This window comes from Bos javanicus, chromosome 6, assembly GCF_032452875.1.
Source record: "Bos javanicus breed banteng chromosome 6, ARS-OSU_banteng_1.0, whole genome shotgun sequence".
Classification (NCBI taxonomy): domain Eukaryota; kingdom Metazoa; phylum Chordata; class Mammalia; order Artiodactyla; family Bovidae; genus Bos; species Bos javanicus.
The window spans coordinates 77,614,898-77,641,835 of NC_083873.1; the positions used below are offsets into that span (position 1 = coordinate 77,614,898).

Below are 26,938 nucleotides of genomic sequence, written 5' to 3' on the forward strand. Positions count from 1 at the left end.
CTGTACTTTGGGTGTTGTAAACAGTATATCCATTTGAAGAACTTCCTGCTTATTATTTCCTTTTGCAACTTTCACCTGGCTAATTTGCAACACATCTTTTACGGAATATTAATTCCTTCTGTTATTGTATCTCAAAGGAGGAACATAATATGACAAGGAAAGGAAGGAAGAATATGTTCTGGTTATTAAGAGCATAAGAATTTGACATAAGAATACTTCTTATGTTAAATATAACATTGCAGAGCTAAACACCATTATGAATGCTCTCACCTATGGGTGAGAAAAAAGTAGGAACTTTTCACTATACAATTAGCTATGTTTAACTAGACTAAAATGAAATATTGCTGCTAAATTGTCATAGGCACGCTATGATGGACACTGAAGAATAAAGAAACAATGAAGAGTAAAGAAACTTCTCCTATGAGAAGTATGCTATGTCTACAGTTTACTCTAGGATGCATAATTAATAAAACATAGTTTTTCCTTCTAGTAGGAAAAAAAGTAGCAGATAGTTTTATGTGTATCTATCAACTTTATTATCGTATCCTTAATTATTCTACCTCTGCATTTCTTTCAAATCTTTCTGACTTTATTAATTTAGGTCAGAAGCTGGCTCCTGCCTTTACAGGTGACCTGTGTGTGCCTTATGAGTCTGGGATGTGACACTGCCCTAAAAGGCATGAAAAAAGAAAGGCTCTTGTCACAAAAGAGATCTTAAATAGGCAGCTTTGAGAAGAGATTCTTAGGCAAAAATCAGTAAAATACTTTTGTTCAAGTTAAGTTATTGCTAGTTATTAATACTAACCTTTCAAAGGTTTTGGTTGTTGTGGAAATCACATATTTTTCTTGTGGGAAGGAAATCATTTTTTTATATCTAGTGAGTATAATTTAGTGGATAAAGCACTACTGGCATTTAGAAAGTAATAGGGATAACTGAGATACTATTCCTCAACTGATGGATTTATTCAGCAATAATTTGCACTTGAAAGATACTGATTAGCACTGAGGTTCTTGTGTCAGAGGCCTGGCATTGGATTCTGAGTCTGCTACTTACTATTAATTTATCTTATCTTCATCTAGTTTCCTTCTTAATACTGAAATAATAGTGCTGCCATTTTATAATGGTAATGTGACTATTGTATGAATTGTTGTTGTTGAATAGTCCCTAAATTGTGTCTGATTCTTTATGACCCCATGGACTGTAGCAAGCTAAACTCCTCTGTCCTCCAGTAACTCTGGACTTTGCTTAAATTCGTGTGTGTTGAGTTAGTATTTCTATCTATATATGAATCAGATCAGATCAGTCATTCAGTCATGTCCGACTCTTTTCGAACCCATGAATTGCAGCACGCCAGGCCTCCCTGTCCATCACCAACTCCCGCTGTTCACTGAGACTCACGTCCATCGAGTCAGTGATGCCATCCAACCATCTCATCCTCTGTCGTCCCCCTCTCCTTCTGCCCCCAATCCCTCCCAGCATCAGAGTCTTTTCCAATGAGTCAACTCTTCGCATGAGGTGGCCAAAGTACTGGAGTTTCAGCTTTAGCATCAGTCCTTCCAAAGAAATCCCAGGGCTGATCTCCTTCAGAATGGACTGGTTGGATCTCCTTGCAGTCCAAGGGACTCTCAAGAGTCTTCTCCAACACCACAGTTCAAAAGCATCAATTCTTCGGCGCTCAGCCTTCTTCACAGTCCAACTCTCACATCCATACATGAGCACAAGAAAAACCATAGCCTTGACTAGACAGACCTTTGTTGGCAAAGTAAAGTCTCTGCTTTTGAATATGCTATCTAGGTTGGTCATAACTTTCCTTCCAAGGAGTAAGCGTCTTTTAATTTCATGGCTGCAGTCACCATCTGCAGTGATTTTGGAGCCCAGAAAAATAAAATCTGACACTGTTTCCACTGTTTCCCCATCTATTTCCCATGAAGTGATGGGACCGGATACCATGATCTTCGTTTTCTGAATGTTGAGCTTTAAGCCAACTTTTTCCCTCTCCACTTTCACTTTCATCAAGAGGCTTTTGAGTTCCTCTTCACTTTCTGCCATACGGGTGGTGTCATCTGCATATCTGAGGTTATTGATATTTCTCCCGGCAATCTTGATTCCAGTTTGTGTTTCTTCCAGCCCAGCATTTCTCATGAGGTACTCTGCATGTAAGTTAAATAAGCAGGGTGACAATATACAGCCTTGACGTACTCCTTTTCCTATTTGGAACCAGTCTGTTGTTCCATGTCCAGTTCTAAATGTTGCTTCCTGACCTGCATACAAATTTCTCACGAGGCAGATCAGGTGCTCTGGTATTCCCATCTCTTTAAGAATTTTCCACAGTTTATTGGGATCCACACAGTCAAAGGCTTTGGCATAGTCAATAAAGCAGAAATAGATGTTTTTCTGGAACTCTCTTGCTTTTTCTATGATCCAGTGGATGTTGGCAATTTGATCTCTGGTTCCTCTGCCTTTTCTAAAACCAGCTTGAACATCAGGAAGTTCACGGTTCACATATTGCTGAAGCCTGTCTTGGAGAATTTTGAGCATTACTTTACTAGCGTGTGAGATGAGTGCAATTGTGCGGTAGTTTGAGCATTCTTTGTATATGTAAATGATTTTAAACAATAGATCATCAATAATTAGTAAGCCCACAGATGATATTAGTTATCCTCATTATTATTTTCATCATCATCAGTTTCTTGTTTGCTGGAGAGCATAGCATAGAGGTTAAGAGTGCAAGCCCAGAAGTTCAAATAGCAGCTCTACCAACTGCTAATTATGTGAACTCTGAACTCACCTGTATAACTCTGACAACATTCTCATCAGGGTTGTGGTGAGGATTAAATAAAATAATCTAGATAAAGTATTCACAAATAGCCTGATATAGGGTAAGTATTAAATAAATGTTTTAAAAATTAGAAAATCTTTTTTTTTCAATATCATTAAGGAGAAATTCCACAGAAATTACAAAATATTTCTTAGTAATTGATTGTAGAAGAAACATTTTGCTGTGTACAATCATTTTGGTAGACAGTGAGAGTTACAATGGACTCTATTATAGAAAGATAATAAGTGGGATCTAAGGGGAATTTTGTCTGTTTACCGGAAGTACTTCACTGTCTGTAAGATTTGCCCCTTCTCTTTTGTGTACATCATTAAATAAAGCATATCAAGTTCATATTTGGAACTATTTGCCTGTGATTTTAAAAGCGTATCAGTGCCAGCATTTTTTGACCAGCAGTTATAGCAAGACATTAAGCTAGAACCTTATAATCCCTGAGTGAGTGATACAGCGTTTGTGGGCTTCAAGAACTTCCAAGTTCAGTTGATCCTTGAATAACTTGGGGATTAATCTGAGTATAACTTATGGATGGCCCTCTGTATCCACTGATTCAACCAACCATGGACCATGGAGTACCATAATATTTACTATTGAAATATATCTGTGTATAAGTAGTCTTGCATAGTTCAAACTCACATTGTTTAAGGGTCAGCTGTGATTCCAGAAGAAGGATAGAAGGTTAAAATACCAAGGGCCAGGAGAATAATAAATGAGACAGTAATTAAATAGAATAGATATTAGCAAACTGTGGCCAAGGGATAAATCTCCAGTGGGTTGTCTACATACTGGCCCATGAGCTAAGAATATCTTTTACAATTTTATAGAGTTGTTTCAAAAAAAGGGAGACAAAGACAACTGTGTGACAAAGCTTATAGGTCGCTCAAAAACCGAAATCACTAATTGGCTGTTTGTAAAAAGTTTGCCAATCATCGGACTGGGACATTATAGAATACCATCCTTCATAAACTCTGTTGGAATTATATACATATTCAATATGGACCTAGAAAATAATTATTAGTAGTGCTTATGAAGGAATGACCTAAACACAGAGTTTGACTTACTGAGATATATTGTGTGAGGCATTCTGGGTAGGGGCTACAGAGTGAGTAAAAGTTGAAAAATAAATATAGGTATAAAGTATATTGAAAAATAAATATAGGTGATAAGCATATGAAGGAAAATGAAAAAAAAAATACTGTGACAAAATAGTAAAACACAAAATGAGAATAATAACATAACACATTTTTTGAAATTTATAGCAATGAAACTAAAGACCTAAAATTTATTCAGATGAATTGGTATTATTGGCATGTTAACTTTATCAAATTCAAAAATCTAAATGAGCAAGTATCTTAAATCTACTTTTCAAGAAATTCATATGACATATATATAGGATATTTTTGGTGTATATTTTCTACTAATGAATTCTGGATCTAACTGTTTTTATTTATAGTTATAGTTTCATAATTCTATTATTAATCTTATTCTTATTAACCATGCTATTCCCAAATACAAAATGTTTTCTGCTCTTTGGCTACTGGATCTAGTCCAGTTTGGTTGGGATATTTGGAAGAGTCATACCAAGTAACAGATTATGTAGCAGCTCTTCAGATCCCTAAGCTATTTCTCAAAACGTTATTTTCTTTTTTCCTTACTGAATGTCATTGTGAGTTTTGTTGTCTTATTCCCTTGCACCAAGTGATTATACAAATTTTCAATTCCAAGAATAAGTCACAAGATCTTAAGAACTCCAGTGAAAACTAAAAGAATAATATTTAGACAAAAGTAAAGTAATTGGACTTCCTTCAGCTTCTGTTTTTTTGCATCAATATGATTATGACAAATAGATTCAAGGGATTAGATTTGATAGACAGAGTGCCTGAAGAACTATGGATGGAGGTTTGTGACATTGTATAGGAAGCAGTGATCAAGACCATGCCCCCCAAAAAAGGAATGCAAAAAGTCAAAATGGTTGACTGAGGAGGACTTACAAAGAGCTGTGAAAAGAAGAGAAGAGAAAGGCAAAGGAGAAAAGGAAAGATTCACCCATTTGAATGCAGAGTTCCAAAGAATAGCAAGGAGAGATTAGAAAGCCTTCTTCAGTGATCAATACAAAGAAATAGAGGAAAACAACAGAATGGGAAAGACTAGAGATGTCTTCAAGAAAATTAGAGATACCAAGGGAACGTCTCATGCAAAGATGGGTACAATAAAGGACAGAAATGGTATGGACCTAACAGAAGCAGAATATATTAAGAGGTAGCAAGAATACACAGAACTATACAAATAAATTTTCATGACCCAGATAACCCAGTGATGTGATCACTCACCTAGAGCCAAACCTCCAGTAGTGTGAAGCCAAGTGGGCCTTAGGAAGCATCACTATGAACAAAGCTAGTGGAGACGTTGGACTTCCATCTGTGCGATATCAAATCCTAAAAGATGATGCTGTGAAAGTACTTCACTCAATATACCAGCAAATTTGGAAAACTCAGCAGTGGCCACAGGACTGGAAAAGGTCAGTTTTCATTCCAATCCCAAAGAAAGGCAATGCCAAAGGATGCTCAAACTATTACATAATAGCATACGTCTCACACGCTAGCAAAGTAATGCTCAAAATTCTCCAAGCCAGGCTTCAGCAATATGTGAACTAAGAATTTCCAGATGTTTAAGTTGGATTTAGAAAAGGCAGAGGAACCAGAGATCAAACTGCCAACATCGCTGTATCATCAGAACAGCAAGAGAGTTCCAGAAAAACTTCCACTTCTGCTTTATTGACTATGCCAGTGCCTTTGACTGTGTGGATCACAACAAACTCTGGAAAATTCTGAAAGTGATGGGCATACCAGACCACCTTACCCGCCTCCTGAGAAATCTGTATGCAAGTCAGGAAGGAACAGTTAAAACCGGACATGGAACAATGGACTGGTTCCAAATTAGGGAAGGAGTAGGTCAAGGCTGTATATTGTCACCCTGCTTATTTAACTTCTATGCAGAGTACATCATGCGGAATGCTGGACTGGATGAAGCTAGGAGAAATATCAAGTACCTCAGATACGCAGGTGACACCACCCTTATGGCAGAAATGAAGATGAACTAAAGAGCCTCTTGATGAAAGTGAAAGAGGAGAGTGAAAAACCTGACTTAAAACTCAGCATTCAAAAAACAAAGATTATGGCATCCAGTCCCATCACACCATGGAAAATAGATGGAAAAACAAGGGAAACAGTGACAGACTATTTTCTTGGGCTCCAAAGTCACTGCAGATGGTGACTACAGCCATGAAATCAAAAGATCCTTGCTCCTTGGAAGTAAAGCTATGACCTACCTAGACAGCATATTAAAAAGCAAAGACATTACTTTGCCAACAAATGTCTATCTAATCAAAGCTCTGGTTTGTCCAGTAGTCATGTATGGATGTGAGAGTTGGACTATAATGAGAGCTGAGTGCCACAATATTGATGCTTTTGAACTGTGATGTTGGCGAAGACTCTTGACAGTTCTTTGAACTTCAAGGAGATCACATGACTGAGCAGCTGAACTGAACTGGAGATTAGGATAGCCATTTTTGCCCTTACAATGCATAGCATTAAGTGACTCAAAAAGAAAATCACTTTTCTTGTTGATTTAATACTATTGAGTTAAAAAGTAAACTGAGTTGAGACTGATATATTAATTCGCTGGCTTCCTTTTTCTAATTTATAACATTTTTACTGTGACTAGATAATAAAAAAAAAAAAAAAAAAAACCACCTTTCAGCTGTAAAACCCAAGGAGAATTAATTGTATTTACTAACTGCCTGAGATTAGGTTTAGATTCACTTTGAAATATATTTATTTTTAAATATACAGAGCTGGATCCATAGAACCTAGTAACAGGCATCAATCAAAAATATATTTCTCAAGAGCAAATGGATGACATTTTCCATAGGAAATTTGATCATAGTCAAACTGTTATGCCTTGTGTTTGTAACTCCAGTTTCTCATAACAGTTCCCCCTTTCTCTGCTCTTCACTTCTATTCTTTTTTATTTTATCTTTCTATATGAGTTCTTTTGAAGACATTTAGAAAGAACTTATCATTGGTAAAAAACTATTTTGAAAATCACCAGTTATTGGATTGTAAGCTTCCCTAAGGCAAAAATCAGTACTTCCTTTGTAACATGTTCATAAAATTACAACCAAGTTCATCTTTTTGAGGATTAAATTAAATGATCTCCTGAATAATTATTCACATAATACGTGTTCAGTGATTGTTAGGTATTTTGATTGTTATTACTTATTTCTGTATTCACATCTCTGAGGCCCCCCATAGCAGATACATTTAGTGGATCTAATATATAAATATGGATGTATAGTCGAAGACACTCTGATGGGACTTTGCCTTTGCTTTTTTTTTTTTAATAAATCTAATTGCCACATGGTTGTTACATAGTGTGACAAATTATTATGATAAGGGTACATCCTTGATGAACCAAATGTGATGTTGACTTTGCTGTTACCAATAATAACTTTGGAAATTATTATCTTTTACTAGAAACTATTACTAATAGAGTCACAAAAGAGTCAACCAGTAGCACCATTTTATTGAAAGGGTCTAAATTAACAGTTGAAGGATTTTACAAGTCCATCAATGGAATAGAGAGTTAATACAAAATAAGAGACAGTCTCAGTTTCTGTGGCATCTACAGATATTGTATTTAAGTGCTTAAATTATAATGTGGCTAGTGAAAGGATTTTATGAATTATTGATATTTTCAATCTACACACTCCAGGATGAAATTCATTAGGAGGTGATAGTTTAGGAAACACATTATATAAAGGCATTGTAATACAAGCTGATTGAGCAGCAGTTTTATTCACTGGTACATGGGTATCATTTAAAAACATAATTTAGATGCTGAGCTGCAGAGATTACCCTTGTCTTTCATTAAAAAAAAAAAAGTATTAGCACTTTATTTATGGAAAGAGACAGATGTCTTTCAAAATTTTTGATACACAGTATACCAAAAATTAATGAACATCACAGATCTTTTTATTTCTGTTTACTGAAGTGCTTTTGTATTTTCTTGGTGAATGTAAAATGCATGAGGAGAGAATTTTCTCTGCTTCAGAATAATAATTAATAGGACATGAGTTACTTAGCACTGGTTTGTTTCTGGTGATAAGAAATATCTTGTTTCCTTGGCCAAGAAATGAGGATGCCATTTTTTTTTCTGTTATTTTATCTTCTCCGGAGAGATGCATTACATCACCATTCTGAAGCCTGCTAGCACTGGAAAGTATGACATTCAGTTCCTTTCTTTGAAAATACCACAGTACAATTTATCATTGCGTGGTGGTGTGAGAAATATTAATTGAGCTATTTCTGTGTGCTGGGTATTGAAGATGCAGTGATGAATAAGACCAGAACTTGGTTTTGAATTTCAATTCTACTACTACTTAATAAAAGAGCCATATATCTTTGTACCTGTTTTGTCATTTGAAAAATTAAGATAATGAAATATATACCTCATAAGTATGTTGTGAGATGATTAAATTAGTATATATGCAATACTGAAATATGGGACATGCTTAATTGTTGTTCAGTCACTCAATTATATCCGACTCTTTGCAACATCATGGGCTGCAGCACGCCAAGCCTGCCTGTCCTTCATTATTTCCTGGAGTTTGCTCAAACTCATGTCCATTGAGTTGGCAATGCCATCCAACCATCTCATCCCCTTCTCTTCTTGCCTTCAATCTTTCCTAGGATCAGATTCTTTTCCAAAGAGTCAGCACTTCACATGAAGTGGCCAAAGTATTGGGGCTTCAGCTTTAGCATCAGTCCTTAAAATGAATATTCAGGGTTGATTTCCTTTAGGATTGACTGGTTTGATTAACATGCTTAATGAATGTTGAGCTTATTGCAGACACAGTGCCTGCCCTTAGGGAGATTCCATTTGTGTTATTTATCTCCTCTACACCCCTCTTGGATTTGGTGACAGAAAGGAAATGGAGAGCAAAAACGCAATAGTGTTTCATTAAGTTTAAATGTTGTGAGAACCAGTATATGATATTAGACAAGTGCTAGGAGTCTGAAACCTACCAGTGTTGATCTTGGTTAAGTTTTTAAACCTTTTAAGTTTTGGTTGACTTTTATGTTTGATATGGTAGTAACTAGGACCATGTCACATCAAAATATTTTGTTAACTTCAGTTCAGTCACTCAATCATGTCAGATTCTTTGTGACCCCATGGACTGCAACATGCCAGGCTTCCCTCTCCATCACCAATTCCTGGAGCTTACACAAACTCGTGTCTATTGAGTTGGTGATGCCATCCAACCATCTCATCCTCTGTGTTCCCCTTCTCCTCCTGCCTTCAAACTTTCCCAGCATTAAGGTCTTTTCCAATAAATTAGTTCTTCACATCATATGGCCAAAGTATTGGAGTTTCAGCTTCAGTATCAGTTTTTCCAATGAATATTCACGATTGATTTCCTTTAGGATCGACTGCTTAGAAACTACTGTACTTTCTAATACTTTCTAATATAAAATATTATTATGAGCTTTTGGTTATCCACTTATAGGAGATTTTCTTTGTAAATAATGCACTAGCAAATTTTTTTTAGAAGACTAATTTGTTTATTACTTGTGTGTGCTTTTAGCTTAACTACTCAGCTGTCCTGAGAAGTTCAGTTCAGTTCAGTAGCTCAGTCATGTAGAACTATTTGTGACCCCATGAACTGCAGCGCGCCAGGCCTCCCTGTACATCATCAACTCCTGGAGTTTACCCAAACTCATGTCCATTGAGTCGGAGATGCCATTTAACCATCTCATCCTCTGTCATCTCCATCTCCTCCTGTGTTTAATCCTTCCCAACTTCAGGGTCTTTTCAAATGAGTCTGCTCTAAGCATCCGGTGGCCAAAGTATTGGAGTTTCACCTTCAACATCAGTGCTTCTAATGAACACCCAGAACTGATTTCCTTTAGGATGGACTGGTTGGATCTCCTTGCAGTCTTAGGGACTCTCAAGAGTCTTCTCCAACACCACAGTTCAAAAGCATCAGTTCTTCTTTGCTCATCTTTCTTTATAGTCCAACTCTCACATCCATACATGACTACTAGAAAAACCATTGCCTTGACTAGACAGACCTTTGTTGACAAAGTAATGTCTCTGCTTTTTAATATGCTGTCTAGGTTGGTCATAACTATGTTTCCAAGGAGTAAGTGTCTCTTAATTTTATATCTTTAATCTGCAGTGATTTTGGAGCCCCAAATAATAAAGTCAGCCCACTGTTTCCCCATCTGTTTGCCATGAAGTGATGGGACCGGATGCCATGATCTTCGTTTTCTGAATGTTGAGCGTTAAGCCAACTTTTTCACTCTCCTCTTTCACTTTCATCAAGAGGCTTGTAGTTCTTCACTTTCTGCCATAAGGGTGGTGTCATCTGCATATCTGAGGTTATTGATATTTCTCCCTGCAGTCTTGATTCCAGCTTGTGATTCCTCCAGCCCAGCATGTCTCATAATGTACTCTGCATGTAAGGTAAATAAGCAGGGTGACAATATACAGCCTTGACATACTCCTTTTCCTATTTGGAACCAGTCTGTTGTTCCATGTCCAGTTCTAACTGTTGCTTCCTGACCTGCATACAGGTTTCTCAAGAGACAGGTCAGGTGGTCTGGTATTCCCGTCTCTTTCAGAATGTTCCAGAGTTTATTGTGATCCACACAGTCAAAGGCTTTGTCATAGTCAATAAAGCAGAAATAGAAGGTTTTCTGGAACTCTCTTGCTTTTTCGATGATCCAGCAAATGTTGGCAATTTGATCTCTGGTTCCTCTGTCTTTTCTAAAACCAGCTTGAACATCTGGAAGTTCACGGTTCACATATTAGTGAAGCCTGTCTTGGAGAATTTTGAGCTTTACTTTACTAGTGTGTGAAATGAGTGCAATTGTGCTGTAGTTTGAGCATTCTTTGGCATTGCCTTTCTTTGGGATTGGAATGAAAACTGACCTTTTCCAGTCCTGTGGCCACTGCTGAGTTTTCCAAATTTGCTGGTATATTGAGTGCAGCACTTTCCCAGGATCATCTTTTAAGATTTGATATAGTCAGCTGGAATTCCATCACCTCCACTAGCTTTGTTCATAGTGATATTTCCTAAGGCCCGCTTGACTTCACATTCCAGGATGTCTGACTAGGTGAGTGATCACACCATCGTGTTTATCTGGTTCATGAAGATCTCTTTTGTATAGTTCTTCTGTGTATTCTTGCCACCTCTTCTTAATATCTTCTGCTTCTGTTAGGTCCATACCATTTCTGTCCTTTATTGAGCCCATCTTTGCACACAATGTTCCCTTGGTATCTCTAATTTTCTTGAAGACATCTCTTAGTCTTTCCCATTCTACTGTTTTCCTTTATTTCTTTGCACTGATCACCGAGGAAGGCTTTCTTATCTCACCTTGCTATTCTTTGGAACTCTGCATTCAAATGGGTATATCTTTCCTTTTCTCCTTTGCTTTTCACATCTTTTATTTTCACAGTTATTTGTAAGGCCTCCTCAGATAGCCATTTTCCTTTTTTGCGTTTATTTTTCTTGGGAATAGTCTTGATCCCTGTCTCCTGTACAATGTCATGAAGCTCTGTTCATAGTTCATCAGGCACTCTATCTATCAGATCTAGTCCCTTATATCTATTTGTCACTTCCACTGTATAATCATAAGTGGTATGATTTAAGTCATACTTGAATTCTCTCGTGGTTTTCCCCACTGTCTTCAATTTAAGTCTGAATTTGGCAATAAGGAGATCATGATCTGAGCCACAGTCAGTTCCCGGTCTTGTTTTTGCTGACTTGTGTTTGCTGTCCTGTGAAAAGTGTACCCAAATGCTTTTTAATAATCTAAGCCAAATGTAACCAAGAAAATAGTTTGGTTCAAAATACTACTACATTTCAATAATAAAAATATTTTTATAATTATTAAATATTTTACAACTCTCTTATTCTCTTCATAAATGTCATTTCTATATATTAGATTAGATGCATTAATTACATAAAATTCTGCTCATTTAGAATGTTTAAATTTTAGATAGAAAATGGGTTGTATGACTTGCAGTTTAAAAGGAAAGAAATTTTAAGCTACATTAGCATTAGATACAATTTCATAGTTCTCAGTTATGGCAATTTAGTTCTACCAATTTTTGGTAAGCGACAATTTTATTTCTCTGTAATTTGTAACACTATTTGAAAAAGGTTGACAATGCATGCATATGCTCTCTCATCCATACATTTTCTAATTAAAGAATGCAATCCCAAATATTGCATATGGTACAGATATGGACAGAACTAATATAGAACTAATAACATCTTATTTCTTCTAAACAATAACATGACTGTATTATATTTTATGAATTGTTGTGGAATGAAGTGGAAATTTGCTAGTCTTTTTTTTTTTTTTTTTTTACTGTTTCTTCCTTTTATTCAGAATGCAGTTACCCTTAATTTGAATTTGCCCTGTAGCTAACCACAGGATGTAGCTTGTGACATTAAGTTTGACAAAGGACAACAAGAAAATCACTTTAAGGCAACATATAAACATATTTATGGAGGTTGCATGAATGAAAAAAGTAGTTTGGGTATTAAAATTGAAGACAGAAAAGTAGAGGAACTACTTCCAAGGAGGTTTGGAAATGAACAGCAACGGCTAAAATGTCAGAATTCAGGATATTGGATCGGAGTAACAGACAAGAGGTCCTGAAGAAGACCTAGCAGGGTTGTCATCATACAATCATTTATTCATGATCCCATAACAGAGAGAAGAAAAGGGAGTGTTTTCCACTTGTGTTTCTAGATTGTCATAGACTGCTTTATAGTGACCAATTTCTCTTGCCATTATAACCTCAAGACCATGCTTTTTTTTTTTTTTTTCCTTTTTTTTCTTTGGTTTTACATGTAATGAGTTGAAGATGCAGACTGCTTATAAATTTACTTTCCTCCCCATCCTTTAAAATATTCAAAGACATCGTCCCATGTATGATTCTATATAGCAAATCCAGATTCTTCTTTGCCGTTTTTTTCTTCTTATCACATACCTTAAATATCTACAAAACAGAATTAATTATCTCTATGTGGATTGTGTATTAATTCAGTGGATGTTCATTGAGTATGCATTACATGCCAGGCATTGTGAGCTTGTGAAGGATACAGGGGTAAGCATGGTTTTTATATGCAGGCAGTTTGTTTGCATTTACTTCTTCAGGTGAGGGAAGCATCTAGAATTAGATGATGAAGAATGACTGGAGAACCCTAAATGTTACTTAGCTTTTCAGTGACAAATTATGTTTGCCATACTAGTTTTTGTTATGGGAATATGATTTGTATGTACTTTAACTCAACTTAAATTATAGGATTGTTTTACTTTAGTCTTAGAAATGGCAAATAAATGATGAATGAGCTACAGCCAGTCATGACATAGGCAACACCATAATTTTCTCTGAAATAGAATTGCCTAATAAATCTTAATTTAAAGTCACAAGCAGTGCCAGAGGTGCACTTTACTTGGGCTACAGTTTATGACAGTTTCTTCAAATTAGACCAGGACCAGAGAATTAAAAGTTAAACTTTGCCTAATGACAGTTGAGAAAATAAAGGTAAAATTTATTTGAAAAATAAAAATCTCCATTAAATTATAAGATAGTAGTTATAAATTATAATAAATATACCTTATTAATACTTTTTGCCACATATCCATCTTGCTCATTAAGCATTTGTTGGAGAGAGAAATACTAGTCACCAAGAAGTTAAAGTAATTGCACACAAAAATAAGATGAATTTTATATGGAATAAGACTAAAGTTGTGTGATTGTACATTTTATGTTGTATAATATAACCAGCTTCATATATAATCCAAAGCATATATATTTAGAGCTATTTCAAAGAACGAAATTAGTTCTAGGAATCCCTTGGTAGGCTAGTCCTTGACAAATGTCAACTTCAGCGTAAGACCCCACTCTCAGCCTCCACTTTCATTGTGAAATGAGCCTCCAGTACAAACATTTTGAGACTATTGATTAATTTTTAAAGTGCTTACTTCCGTTTCTTCTACTTGTCAGAGTGAGCTCAGGTTTGTTAGTAATCTAGTCATGAAGTTCATCTCTTAGGTAAAGTATTTAAGTGAACTATATTGAAGTATACAGTCCAGTAAATACTACATTTACTTGATATAGGTTTAATTAATGATGATGATGATAAATTATAATAATATAAGAGTATCATAGTTTTTTAAAAAGTCCTAAAAATCCTATTAAAAATAAGATTTGTAAATTAATGACATATCTTAAAAAGGATAACCCCATTTACAACTTCCTAAACATAAGTTTTCCTATATACCATTTTTGTCTTCTAACGCATGTGATTTTGAGCTTTCAAAAAAGTCAAGGAGAGAAATGAGTGTGATTTTGCTGGTAATTGAAGACATGAGCTTAGGTCAAAGCACAAAATCTTACCTGAAAGTAAATATCCAAAAGAGTATTTCTCCCTTGTTTTAAAATGTTCCTAGAGTTTTATTTATTGTACATAGTAGCTCAGTTTATCCCTTCCACTGAAATTATCTTAGATTTATATCACTTGGAACCTATTATTTTTCTTTTTAATGTTTGTATCATGAGCCCATTTTCTTTTGAGTCTTTCCCTCTTTCTTCCCCACTGATCCTTTTTGTTTGTTTGTTTGTTTCCTTGTTGTGTGGCAAATTCTCCCTATAGAGACCAATATTAATTAGAAAAAGAAGATGTCGCTTGATGAGTTCCCTGAATATGTTACAGTTTCTCAAATTTTTCCTCTACTTGTAATAATTGATACCTTAAAATCATAATGGAATCTAATTTGAAAGATACATAACCATAAAGTGTTGGAGAATCTCAATTTATTCTTAAAAGAGTTTGTTGAAAGACTTGCTTTAGAATTTCAGAAAAGCCCAGAGCAGGTGGCTCATTATTTGTATCAACCTTTGGATATATTTTTTCCTGAAGATAGTATTTTTCCACAGTAACATAAAATACTGATGAGTGGGAGGAAGAAAAGCTTCTCCAGTAAGGATTCTAAATATATTTATTCAGGATGAGAGCATTTCCTGTTAATGTGTCACCTTGCAAGGTACATTTCTCATTAACTACAGAAAATATTAAGCCCTAAGAGATGAGTTACAGAGTAGTTTCTTCCAAAGAGATCAATTCTTGAGATGGGTAAAAAGCAAGACCATTTTGTTAAGTAGTGGTATAAACAATAATTAATAAATGAGACTATCAAAACTATCTGAAAGCTTTCTATATATAATTACCAACCTATCTTTCAAATAGAAAATCCTTGTGTTATTATTATGAATATTGTATTTCCTGTGTCTATAGTTTGGAATGATATGTTAATTCAATCTTAGCTTAACTTTTGCCTTATTTTTTTTTCAAACTTATACTGTATTTTTAAGCTTATAATGTGGTTGTTTCTTAAAAAATAATTTTATAGAGGAATGGGTTCTTTTAAGAAAGACATGATGTTCAATAAATCAAGTTTGAGTGCAATAAATTATTTACTTTCAGTTTGCAAGAGGTGAATAAAAAGTGCTTGGCCAATATCGTACCATTAATCTATTCTCTTTTCTCCTTTCTCTCTTTACTTCTCTCTCTCCAATAGAAGTGGAACAAAAAGGTAATTAAATACCTTTCATAAATTATATACTATTTATAGGCTAAGTTATTTAACAGTTTAACATCTAGTTAAAATAATTGTTATTAATTTTTATCTATTTTCTGAAAATTTATTTACTACTTCTGCTGCTCAACTTCACTTTAATCTGTTGTACTGACCAGTGCTGGTTTGATTATTTTTATCCTAAAACAGTTTAATAGTGTAAAGTTTTAAACCATGCATTTTATTCCTCTTTATTTTTAAATGAGTAGTTAGAAATCCAGTAGATGCTGATGCATAATGACTGCTTCATATTTGTTTTTATTTCTAGACTAGATAATTTTCCATAGCTCTGGAGTGATTCCCTGTTCTTTTGATTTTTAACTATTAAGGGAAAAGGGGAGATGGTTTTCTGAAATACATTAAAATAAATTGCTTTTGTAAGCAAAGGCTGATTATTAACTAACATAAAGTTTATATACAATTTTGACAAGAATACCTACCCATCCTTTATAATTATAAACATCATATTGCGTGTGTGCTAAGTCACTTCAGTCGTGTCCAATTCTTTATGACCCTATGGACTGTAGCCCACCGGGCTCCTCTGTCCATGTAATTCTCCAGGCAAGAAGATGTAATGAGTTGCCATTTCCTCCTCCAGGGGATCTTCCTGACCCAGGGATGGAACCTTCATCTCTTATGTCTCTCACATTGGTTGGCGGGTTCTTTACCAGCAGCACCACCTGGGAAGCCCAGGCATCATATTAGAGTCCTGAAAAATTCTTCCAATAATGAATTTTATTATTAATTATAATTTGATGATGATCCTCTATCCTTGCTATGGAAGATTTTGACAGTTAATTTTCCCCTAAATGTCTCATTTTCCCAAAATTGAAACTTTGGACATTTTAACAATGTACTTTTGTTTTTAATAACCTGCAAACCCTAGTTGAGTTTCATCTTAGATTTTCTCTTAGATGTAGGTTTATAATTGCTGTTAAAGAGCTAATCACTAATATCAAGAGAATAATACTTTAATCATTAAAATATGAATCAACCTCCAAATTTCTTGTGATTTCTTAATTTCTCTTCCCAATATACTTCTAATCATTTCAAACATAACAGTGAACTGCATGATTATTTTGCAGTGTGTTTGCTCTACAAAAATATTGGAGCAGTGTTTCCCATAGCAGGTTCAGAAGAAAATTACATCCCATCAGGCTCTGTAGAAAGGGTTCTGTGATCAAATTAATTTGTGTAAATTTGCTCATACTCCCTTCTTCTGCCTTGCGGAGTCACTAATGTACCTCAACACTTAGAATCCTGATATTATTTTAATTAGATATTTCTTAAGCATGTGTGGCTAGGAATCCCTGTTTTTGTGTTGGGTTTTTTTCTGTGTATTATATATCTAAACCATATAAATAGGTATTTCAAGGACCTCCTTTTGGGAAACATTGCTTTTTAGCCCCTTTGTTACAGATGAATCAGTCAAGCTTTCCTTACCACCACTCACATGATGTGCTACTGAAAAATAAAATTAATCAGACAAGTCCTGCCCATTTTCAGTCTGAAGTATGAGCAGCAAAATATTGTAGCAAGTAATCTTGTTTTTTTAATGTTCTTCTCATGTAACAGTAAAAGGTACATGTTTTTAAGTTCCAATTCTACTGTATTTAACAGGACATTTTTAACTGATTAAAATCTAGATCTTGGGTTCTTCTCTGTAACTTTTCACCTTTTCTTCTTCCCTTATTTCTTCTTTCCTTTCTTTTTCTTCCTTTCTCTTTTTCCTTCCAGTATCCATCCATCACTCATTTTTAATTGTGTGAGTTGCATGCTCTGTGTGTGCTGTAGCAGCTTTAAGGGCTTTTTTGCTATAAGATTCAGTGGCCTGTATTACAAGGTTTTTCTTTTCCCTTATTATGTTTTTAATTACTTTTGTATTTTCATTTGCTTCTTAATGACAAGTATAGAGTAGTTACTAGCATCAGAGTGAAAACAATATTTTTTAAAAACTTTCAAATAAGATATATGAAACTATCACGTGTAAATGTTTGTATTTGGTATATGTCCATAGAATACACAGACATAAGTCACATCTATATAGATAGCATATCCAAAATTATTGCAACACTCTTGCAAAGGTAAAATGCAAAAGAAAGCACAGCCACTCATGAAAAGGCCAAATTTCATCAGCAAATCAAATCAGAATGATTCTAAAGAAATGTCAAAATTAATGTGGAAAAATACTTTATGTTCTCAGAAGAATGCAGCAAAATAATTAAGTGGTGGTGGGTATTTCTTATTAGAGTTGAATTCCACTTGGTGAAAAGTAAGAATATATGACAAAATATTTAAATTAATATAATTATTATTTTGACTCTTTCCCAATTGACAGTTTTTCTTTGTCCTGGACTACTAAAAGGAGTATACCAGAGTGAACATTTGTTTGAATCTGACCACCAATCTGGGGCATGGTGCAAAGACCCTCTTCAGGCTTCTGACAAGATTTATTATATGCCCTGGACCCCATACAGAACTGATACCCTGACTGAGTACTCATCCAAGGATGACTTCATTGCTGGAAGGCCAACTACAACCTACAAGCTCCCTCACAGGGTGGATGGCACAGGATTTGTAGTGTATGATGGAGCTTTGTTCTTCAATAAAGAGCGCACCAGAAACATAGTAAAGTTTGATTTGCGGACTAGGATAAAGAGTGGAGAAGCTATCATAGCAAATGCCAATTACCATGATACCTCCCCTTACCGCTGGGGAGGCAAATCTGACATAGACTTGGCAGTGGATGAGAATGGGCTATGGGTCATCTATGCAACAGAACAAAACAATGGTAAAATTGTCATTAGTCAATTGAACCCTTACACCCTACGGATTGAAGGGACATGGGATACTGCATATGATAAAAGATCAGCTTCCAATGCATTCATGATATGTGGAATTCTGTATGTGGTCAAATCTGTCTATGAGGATGACGACAATGAGGCCACGGGAAATAAGATTGACTACATTTACAACACTGACCAAAGTAAGGACAGTTTGGTGGATGTGCCCTTTCCTAATTCATACCAGTACATAGCAGCTGTGGATTACAACCCCCGGGACAACCTTCTTTATGTGTGGAATAACTATCACGTCGTGAAATATTCTTTGGATTTTGGACCTCTGGATAGTAGATCAGGTAAGTTTGACTTTTGATGGTACTTTAAAGGGAACTATTTACAGCTTGAACTTAGTAAGTTTATTGTATATTTTTATTAGACTTCTTTCTCCTGGTTTTTCTTCTGGCCTGTGTTTTGAAAGTTATTCATTTTCTTATTAGCTAAAAAATGTTGCTGTTAATCACTGTTAAAAAAAAAATTTATAGGCATGAGAATCCAACTCTTACTCCTCTATGCAGCTAGTCTCCAACTTTCATCCCTTCTTTGAAGGGCATTTTCATTATCAGCTAGTTAGTTTGTGTGCCTGTGTGTGTAGTGAACTATAGAAAACCTTTGCAAAAATAGAATGCTATCCCACCTAATTAATTGTGACATGCCCTACAAAGTGCCCTCTACTTGAAAATGCCAAAGGGTTGGCTTGATATAATTCTTCAGGAGCCCTATACCAATATATTCAACTCACTGAGCACATCATATATGACCACCCCTACTGGGAATATTGTCAGTTTATTCATATGTATAAGTGTACCTAATTGATATATACAGAAAAATGTTCATAACTGATACAGATAAAAGAATAGATCTCAATTGTAAAAGAAAAAACAGTACAAAACTCAGCTTAAAAAAGAAAAAAAGACATTTCAACTCCCTTTCTTTAAAAGTATCTTTTCTTCTCCAGGAAATACTGTTTACTTTTAGTATTGTTTGAAGACAGTCATCAATTGATCCATCTTTTACATTTTTAGTTGCATAACTGAGCAGATTTATCTTAGTTTAGAAGTTAAATTATTTTAGCTAGCAATTTTACTGTTCAGTTTAGTTCAGTCTCTTAGTAGTATCTGACTCTTTGCAACCCAATGGACTGCAGCATACCAGGCTTCCCTGACCATCACCAACTCTCAGAGCTTGCTCAAACTCATGTCCGTTGAGTTGGTAATGGCATCCAACCATCTCATCTTCTGTCATCCCCTTCTCCTCCTGCCTTCAGTCTTTCCCAGCATCAGGGCCTTCTACTGAGAGTCAGTTCTTCACATCAGCTGCCCAAAGTACTGGAGTTTCAGCTTCAACGTCAGTCCTTTCAATGACGATTCAGGACTGATTTCCTTTAGGACAGACTGGTTTGATCTCCTTGCAGTCTAAGGGACTCAAGAGTCTTCTCCAACACCACAGTTCAAAAACATCAATTCTTCAGTGCTCAGCTTTCTTTATAGTCCAACTCTCACATCCATACATGACTACTGGAAAAACCATAGCTTTGACTAGATGGACATTTGTTGGCAAAGTAATGTCTCTGCTTTTTAATATGCTGTCTATGTCGGTCATAGCTTTTCTTCCAAAGAGCAAGCTTCTTTTAATTTAATTTCATGGCTGTAGTCACCATCTCCAGTGATTTTGAAGCCCCCAAAAATAAAGTCTCTCACTGTTCTCATTTTTTCCCATTCCATTTCCCTGAATTAATGGAAACAGTGATAATATTGTTCTTCCTGATAAAATATAATGGAAAAGTAAGATATAAGTGTCTGAATTTTCATAGTGACATAGCAATTCAAAGTTCATTTTTTTAAAATTCTTACAAGTTATTATTTCTTATTTTCTGCATTGTTTTTACCATGCTTTTACTAGCATATCATTTTGCTTTATTAACTTACTTCATTATATACTTATCATCATACAATTAGAGTCTAAGTGCCATATAGCTAGTAATCTTGCTTTACTTATCCTTTTATTATTTTTCATCTGACCATTATTTCTGCCTTCTTAGATCCTAGTGTACTATATAGCATAAAGATAATACTCAATAATTCTTTGCTGAGTGAATGAATGGATGAAAGCATGAATGGATGCCTTTCTATTTCTCACTATGATAGAATGTCAAATTGGGTGGTGTTTTCTCTAATGCCTGAGAAGCTTCTGCAAGACTGAGAGCTGTTCTTTCCATGGGCAGCATGTTGATATTATGTTGAACTGCTTTTTGTAGAAGAAAAACCCTAATAGGCAATAGTAGCAAAAGCAACTTCTCATTATTAGTCCTGAAAAATCTCCTAGACCTAGCTAACCTCTGTACAGGTAAGGTTTCTTAAACCAACACACCTTTCAGTTAAAAAGCTAAGCATCTGAAATATTCTGGGAAGACAATTCTTTCAGACCTGTGATATTCTTGAGTATTTTGCCAGTGGAAACTCTATTGTTGAGTGGTTCTTAGCCTTTTTTGACTTTTAATTGTAACCAAAGTAATTTCTAATTGCCTTAAAAGAAATGATACATAGTAACATAATCATCATTTGGTGTTAGTGAAATAAGGGCAGTAAAATACCTTAATTTTATTTATTGGTAAAATCATGCATTATTTTTTAGACTAATGATAAGTTTAAATTAATTAGTATTCCAGATTTTAACTCAATGAACTAAAGCAAATTCTTAACTTACTTTTTGTAAATTATCCTTAAAGATGATACTATAGCCCCATGTATTTAGAGACTTGCCAAAAATATTTCTGGCATACATTAATAAAATTATATTTTTACCCCATACATGTATCCCTATGCATAATAATTCATTGTAATCATGGACACAGGAAAATTATACCACTCGCTTAATACTTTTTGTTTGTTTGCTTATAGAATTAGATTATGAGCCATCTTGCCCACTTATAATAGTTATCATATTTGTTAAAAGGATATTATTAAAGTGGCAAACACTAAGAAATGAAAAAGCTCAGCTTTTGAAACAAATCACTATCTTAATTCAGGAAATTCAGTTTTCATTCTTTTTAAATGACAGTGAAATTGCTTCTGTTTTCCAAAGTGAGACTTCAGCTATATTAAACTTGTATATGTAATCACAAGGAAAATGACCAATTTTCATGTATGAATGCTCAAATTAAAAAGCTAGAACTTTGGTGTGTTACTATAGTGGAGAGGCAGAAAGAAAAAGTAGAGAATAAGAATGTGTACATTTTATGCATCAATATGAGAATTTCAACTAGCATTAATGGAAGTTAGTTGTTCACCCTATTATACAAAAACAGTTTCAACTGAGTGTTTTTCTTTAGTATAAATTACACTGACATTTTTCAAAGAAATTTCCTTTTGACTTGTTTTTATGGACATTTTTATGTGTCTGTGTATGGAAACCAACTTACTGTAAATATTTAGGGTCAAAAAAACTACTCTGTAAATTAAAATTTCTGGGTATTGGAAGTTGAGACAAATATGTTCCCCCTGATGTATAAAAATCCCCAGGTGAGACATCCATAGAGGTAGCATACTGCTTCTGAACATAAGTCTGGGAGCCAAAGAACTTGGGTTTTAATTCTGCCTCTAGTGCTTTTTGGATTGTGGGCCTCTTGGTCTTAGTTACCTCAACTATAAAATGTAATAATAATAATAATAATACCTGTGTCCAAAGATTGAGTTTCCCTGGTGGTTCAGTCATAAAGAATTTGCCAGCAGTGCAGGAGACCTGGGTTCAATCCCTGAGTTGGGAAGATCCCCTGAAGAAGGGAATGGCTACCCATTCCAGTATTCTGGCTTGGAGAATTCCATGGACAGAGTTGTCTAGCAGGCTAAAGTCCATGAAGATTATTGTTAGATTTTAATGAGATGATATATGTATAGATATAGCAAAATTAACATAAAACTACATATCAACCCTACATGGACCTTTATTATCCATGTTATCTAATTGAGGGGCTTAAGGCACTACTGCTCATATAATTTTATTAAAAATCACCAGCTACTACAATGCAGCATGAACTTCAAAGTCATGGTCCCTTCTGTGACACTAGAAGTGGAAAGTATGCTTACTGAAACAATGTGTCCAAATTCATTCATTTGATAGAAGTGATCTCAGTATCCCCATGTGCCAGGCACTCTCCAGATGTCAATCTAATTTGTAAATCTCATGATTGGATAATTACCATAGATCTGCACTCCAAAAAAAGTGCTTCTGATTTTCAGTGGTGAAATCATGTACTCTATGAAGATTTGCTAAATAATTTAAGAAATAAATCAATGAATTATAATATATACATACATATTTTATATCTTATTATTCAGAATATTATGGTAATTGGAGTAATAGTCCAATAATGTATTTTATTAAGATTATACATATGCTTCCCTTCACTGTTGGCCATGCACTCCTGTGATCTGGAAGTTATTATCTGGAAGTCACCCCAGTTATTCCCCACCCACCACACACACTTACTTCTTATCTTCATTCAGATCGTAGTGATATTTGGTAATATAAAGGAAGGTTGGTGTGGTAAGATGTGCCTAAGCACGTTACAGGACCTAGTGCATTTTCTTCTGGAAGTAATTATAGAATTACTCAATAGTTTTACAATGGCAAAGAAAATGAGCAACTATTCAATGGATTCTGTTTTCAGAACATCTCAGATTTTTCCATTGATGAACTGCATGAATCTTTTCAGCTTAGAGAAAATGAAAAGTGTATCCATTGAATACACCTGTGTATTCAAGTGAATAAGTGTGTTTCTTTGAAAATATATTTTGTCTGCAGAATAGGTGGTTAAGTTTTGGACACCAGAATCTTAAATATTTGTAAGCATTATCACCTGAGCTAAAAAGTAAGTATGTGAAATTGTTTTTTTTTTTTTTTTTCTGAACCGAGGACTAGCAAATCTACAATTTTCCTGAAATGTACTTTTAACTGAGCCTTTTTCCTCTCTTATAAAATATGATAAATTATGCATTCATCATTTCCTTCAATGGCTATCTTTTGTAAGACATACTTTTAAAACTTCCAAACAGTACTTAGCTATTTCACATGTTATTTGAGTGATTCTCATGTTGCCATCATGATTCTAAAATTCTACTTGATATCTTCATATGTCTGGTGTGAGGGAATCAAGTAGTTACTTTACTTGTCGTTAGTTCACTGCTGTTGAATGACTCTTACTCTTGGAGTTCTTTCTCTCAAATCATCTTGTGCTGAGTTCATAATTCATTAATAAAAAAGAGATGTGAGGTATTATCTTTTACTCTCTCATTTTGTCTCTAAACTGTTGACTAAACAATCTAAATGTTCTTTGTCAAATATACAAATATTTTCCACTATCTCATCCTGAAGAAAGAAGAAATATGTACAGGTTGATAATAAGAATATACAGAGAAGGTAAAGGCCAAAATTCCTAAAATTAGTATGTCTAACAGATCTACAACCCTATTGGTTGAGATTTAGTGAAACACACCAGGCAGTCAGTATGAACATCAGATGACAACGACATGTAGCTGTTGTCTAGTGCCTGCTCTTCTACTTCCCAAACACAATCCAAATTTTGAAAGCCATTTTATATTATGTAAATGTAATCATTTTGTATATGCTGAAGATAGTAGAATCTAAAACAAAAGCCTACACATAACACTTTAATAATGCAGATAAGGTGAACCTTCTGTCCTTATAATATGCTAATTAAGTGCATTTGTGTCTCCAGTAAAAGCTGTGGCTATGTAGTGATGAATAAGAACTTTAAACACACATGACACCTCGTTAAAATGTAATTTTCACATCATATATCTGAGCCCTTTACTTTGACAGCTGAGTAATGTGAATGCTGGGCAGAGAATCTTGAACATTTTGAAGCTGTCACGTGCTTAATAGGTAGCCGAATCTGCTTCCTGAACGGTTTATTTAAATATGTTGCATCCTAGTCACAAAATAGAGCCTGAAAGTAGTGGGATGTTAAATCAAACTTGCCCTCAGCATATAGGTTATGATTGCCTCATGGTTCCACTCGAGATATCACATTGTCTCTAAAGTTTAATTGACGTAAATCTCAGTAGCTGAGTGAACTTCACAGAAAGAAAAAATAGTCAGCTACTTGTTGCTAATTTCATCCAGGTCTTTATTTTTATGCATCAGCTGTTTGGCTGTCTGCAGAGGCGCCCCCTCTCCTTCTCTCCACTCCTGCTTCTTTGCTTTTAGTGACAGCTGCTGACGGAAGGGCATTGCTGCTGGTGAGTTGTCAGGGAGCACAGCCAAAACTTACAAATTTTGCAAAAGCTATTCTATTGCCACTTAATGTCAGCTGAATTCTCTTATGTTTGTTTTTACATTTCTTATATTTTTCTTCTTTGTCATTTTAAGGCTAAACCTTTCCAGAATGACACCCTCTGCTTTTCAGGCTCTTAATATCAAAATCTCAGTCCTGTCGGGTTTCTACAAGCAAACCCAGTGTTAGCCTTTCATCCCACATAGAGGTGACCCTCTTAATAAAGGAGACAGATACAAGGGATAAAAATGTTCAAAATTTTTATTAATTTTTTTCCTACATAGTGACATCCCTGAAAAATGTATAATTATTAGAACAGTAATCAGAATTATTTCTACATGTAGCTCACAGTCATACAAGATGACTTACTTGTGAATAAGCTTCCCACTCACACCAGCTGTCTTTTCTGTAACCATTTCACTGCTCATTAGCACGTCCACCAGAGGGCAGACAGGTGGAACTGAAACAGTTTGGCTGTTGATTATTAGCACATCTTGTCAGGGATGGCAGTAGTGATTAAAATGGGATTTCTGATTATCAAGAGATTCCACTTTAGAATACTCTACTTCCATCTGTATTACCATAGGTAAGTCAGAACTGACTTTATTAGTAAAGTCTGATTTTTGCTTTATTTTTCCGTTTTTTTTTTTTTTTAATTTTAACAATCAGAATAGGGTTACCAAGCAAAAATACAAATTTAAGCAAAAAATATTTCCCCCTTAATAACTACTTTTACACCACAAAGCTACATTCTCAGATAATAATGATGAATGACCAAAAATTTAAGATACCTAAATTACAGGTATAATCTACCATGCTATATAATTTTATGGAATGAGACATGTTGTCAGATATCTCTGAAAACAAATGGATTATGTATTTTTGTTTAATAATAATTCTTCCTGATTTTCTTCATGCCCTTCAGTAGTACAAATCCTTGGCCAAACTCTATGTATCCACTTACGCCAAAGAAGACACAAATTGAAATTGCCTACTGTCATGTGACTGAAGTATTCTAGCCTTAGAATTTGGATTTTAAAAACTAATTGTTAAAAAATAAAATTCTACCAAAAATATACAAATGCACGTGAAATTAGGTATTTGTTGATTTCATGGCTTAGAATTATCTCTTTGAGAAAAAATGGCACTTTATTTGTAAATGCTTTGTTCCATAAAAATACAAAATGATAAACTTTAAAAATTGTTTAAACAAACTTTTCAAAATCTATGAAAATTTTGCTATGTAGTATACATATTTGCATATTAAAAATATACTTTTATGTTTTATAGAGAAGCCCACTGAGATAAATCTGAGAGAAATAGCAATAATAGTGGGGAGCAGTTCTGAAAATTCATTCTTCATTTTGATACAAAAAAAAATAAATCCCTTAACCTGTTTGTGGAGAGGAAGCTTGAAAGTGGAATTGAAAAATATTAAGATAGAGGTGAAAAGTGAAATTCAGGCACAAAATCAAGCCTGCTATAGAAGGCCAAAGCAGGGAGCCAAACTGGGCTTAATTCGGAAGTCCAATGATTAATAGTTGTTTCTTCCCCTCTTTCTCCCTTCTTCCTCCCTTCTTTCTTTCCTTTCATTTTTCAAGACACATGTCTTTAGGTAGCTGAGGTATGCTCTGTGGTTACAGTTGTTGAACAGGCCAGGCATTGACCCTGCTCTCATAGAGTTTATAGAATAGGGAAAACTTAGAAGAAGAAACAAAAGGAGAAAGGGGGACGGTGTGTCAGAAAACAGTGTTACTGATTAGCTATTAATTTTTGAGTATTTTACTTTCCGGCCTTTTACATAGATTATAAAATTTAATCCTAACAAAAATCTTGCCAAAAAAGCATTAGCTTCATTTCCAGTTAAAGAAATTTAGGATCAGAGACAGTAAGTAACTCAAATGTCACATACATAGTCCAGAGTTGCAGTTAAAGTATTAATTGTCAGACTTTCCACTGTGTCGTGTTGCCTCCCTTGGTAATTAAAAAGAATACAGGTGCCATAGTTACAGAGCAAGGGGAAAGCAGGAAGGCAGTGTACAGATAGTACATAGAATATAAGTAAAGCAGATAAAGTGAAGTAGCAAATGCAAAGCCGAAAGGCCACATCAAACTCATTTAGAACAAGGACAAGCAAACAGCAGCTAGTGTTGCAAAGCACCTAGTGAACAGTGCCCCGTGTCTGCTGTCTGTGCAGTGGGGTAGGGCCTTCCAAGCAGTATTAGCATATGACAACGGGGCAGCTGTCAG

General features: G+C 34.9%; 1 protein-coding gene across 16 annotated transcripts in view; it reads left to right on the forward strand.

Moving 5' to 3' along the window:
* The window catches only part of ADGRL3 (adhesion G protein-coupled receptor L3), a 959,208-nt gene that overhangs the window by 609,510 nt on the left and 322,760 nt on the right, over positions 1-26,938 (forward strand). For all 16 annotated transcript variants that reach the window (XM_061420294.1, XM_061420290.1, XM_061420278.1 and 13 more), the window contains one exon: positions 17,892-18,692. In XM_061420294.1, the coding sequence (XP_061276278.1) occupies positions 17,892-18,692 (801 nt within the window). The remainder of the gene's footprint in view (positions 1-17,891; positions 18,693-26,938) is intronic.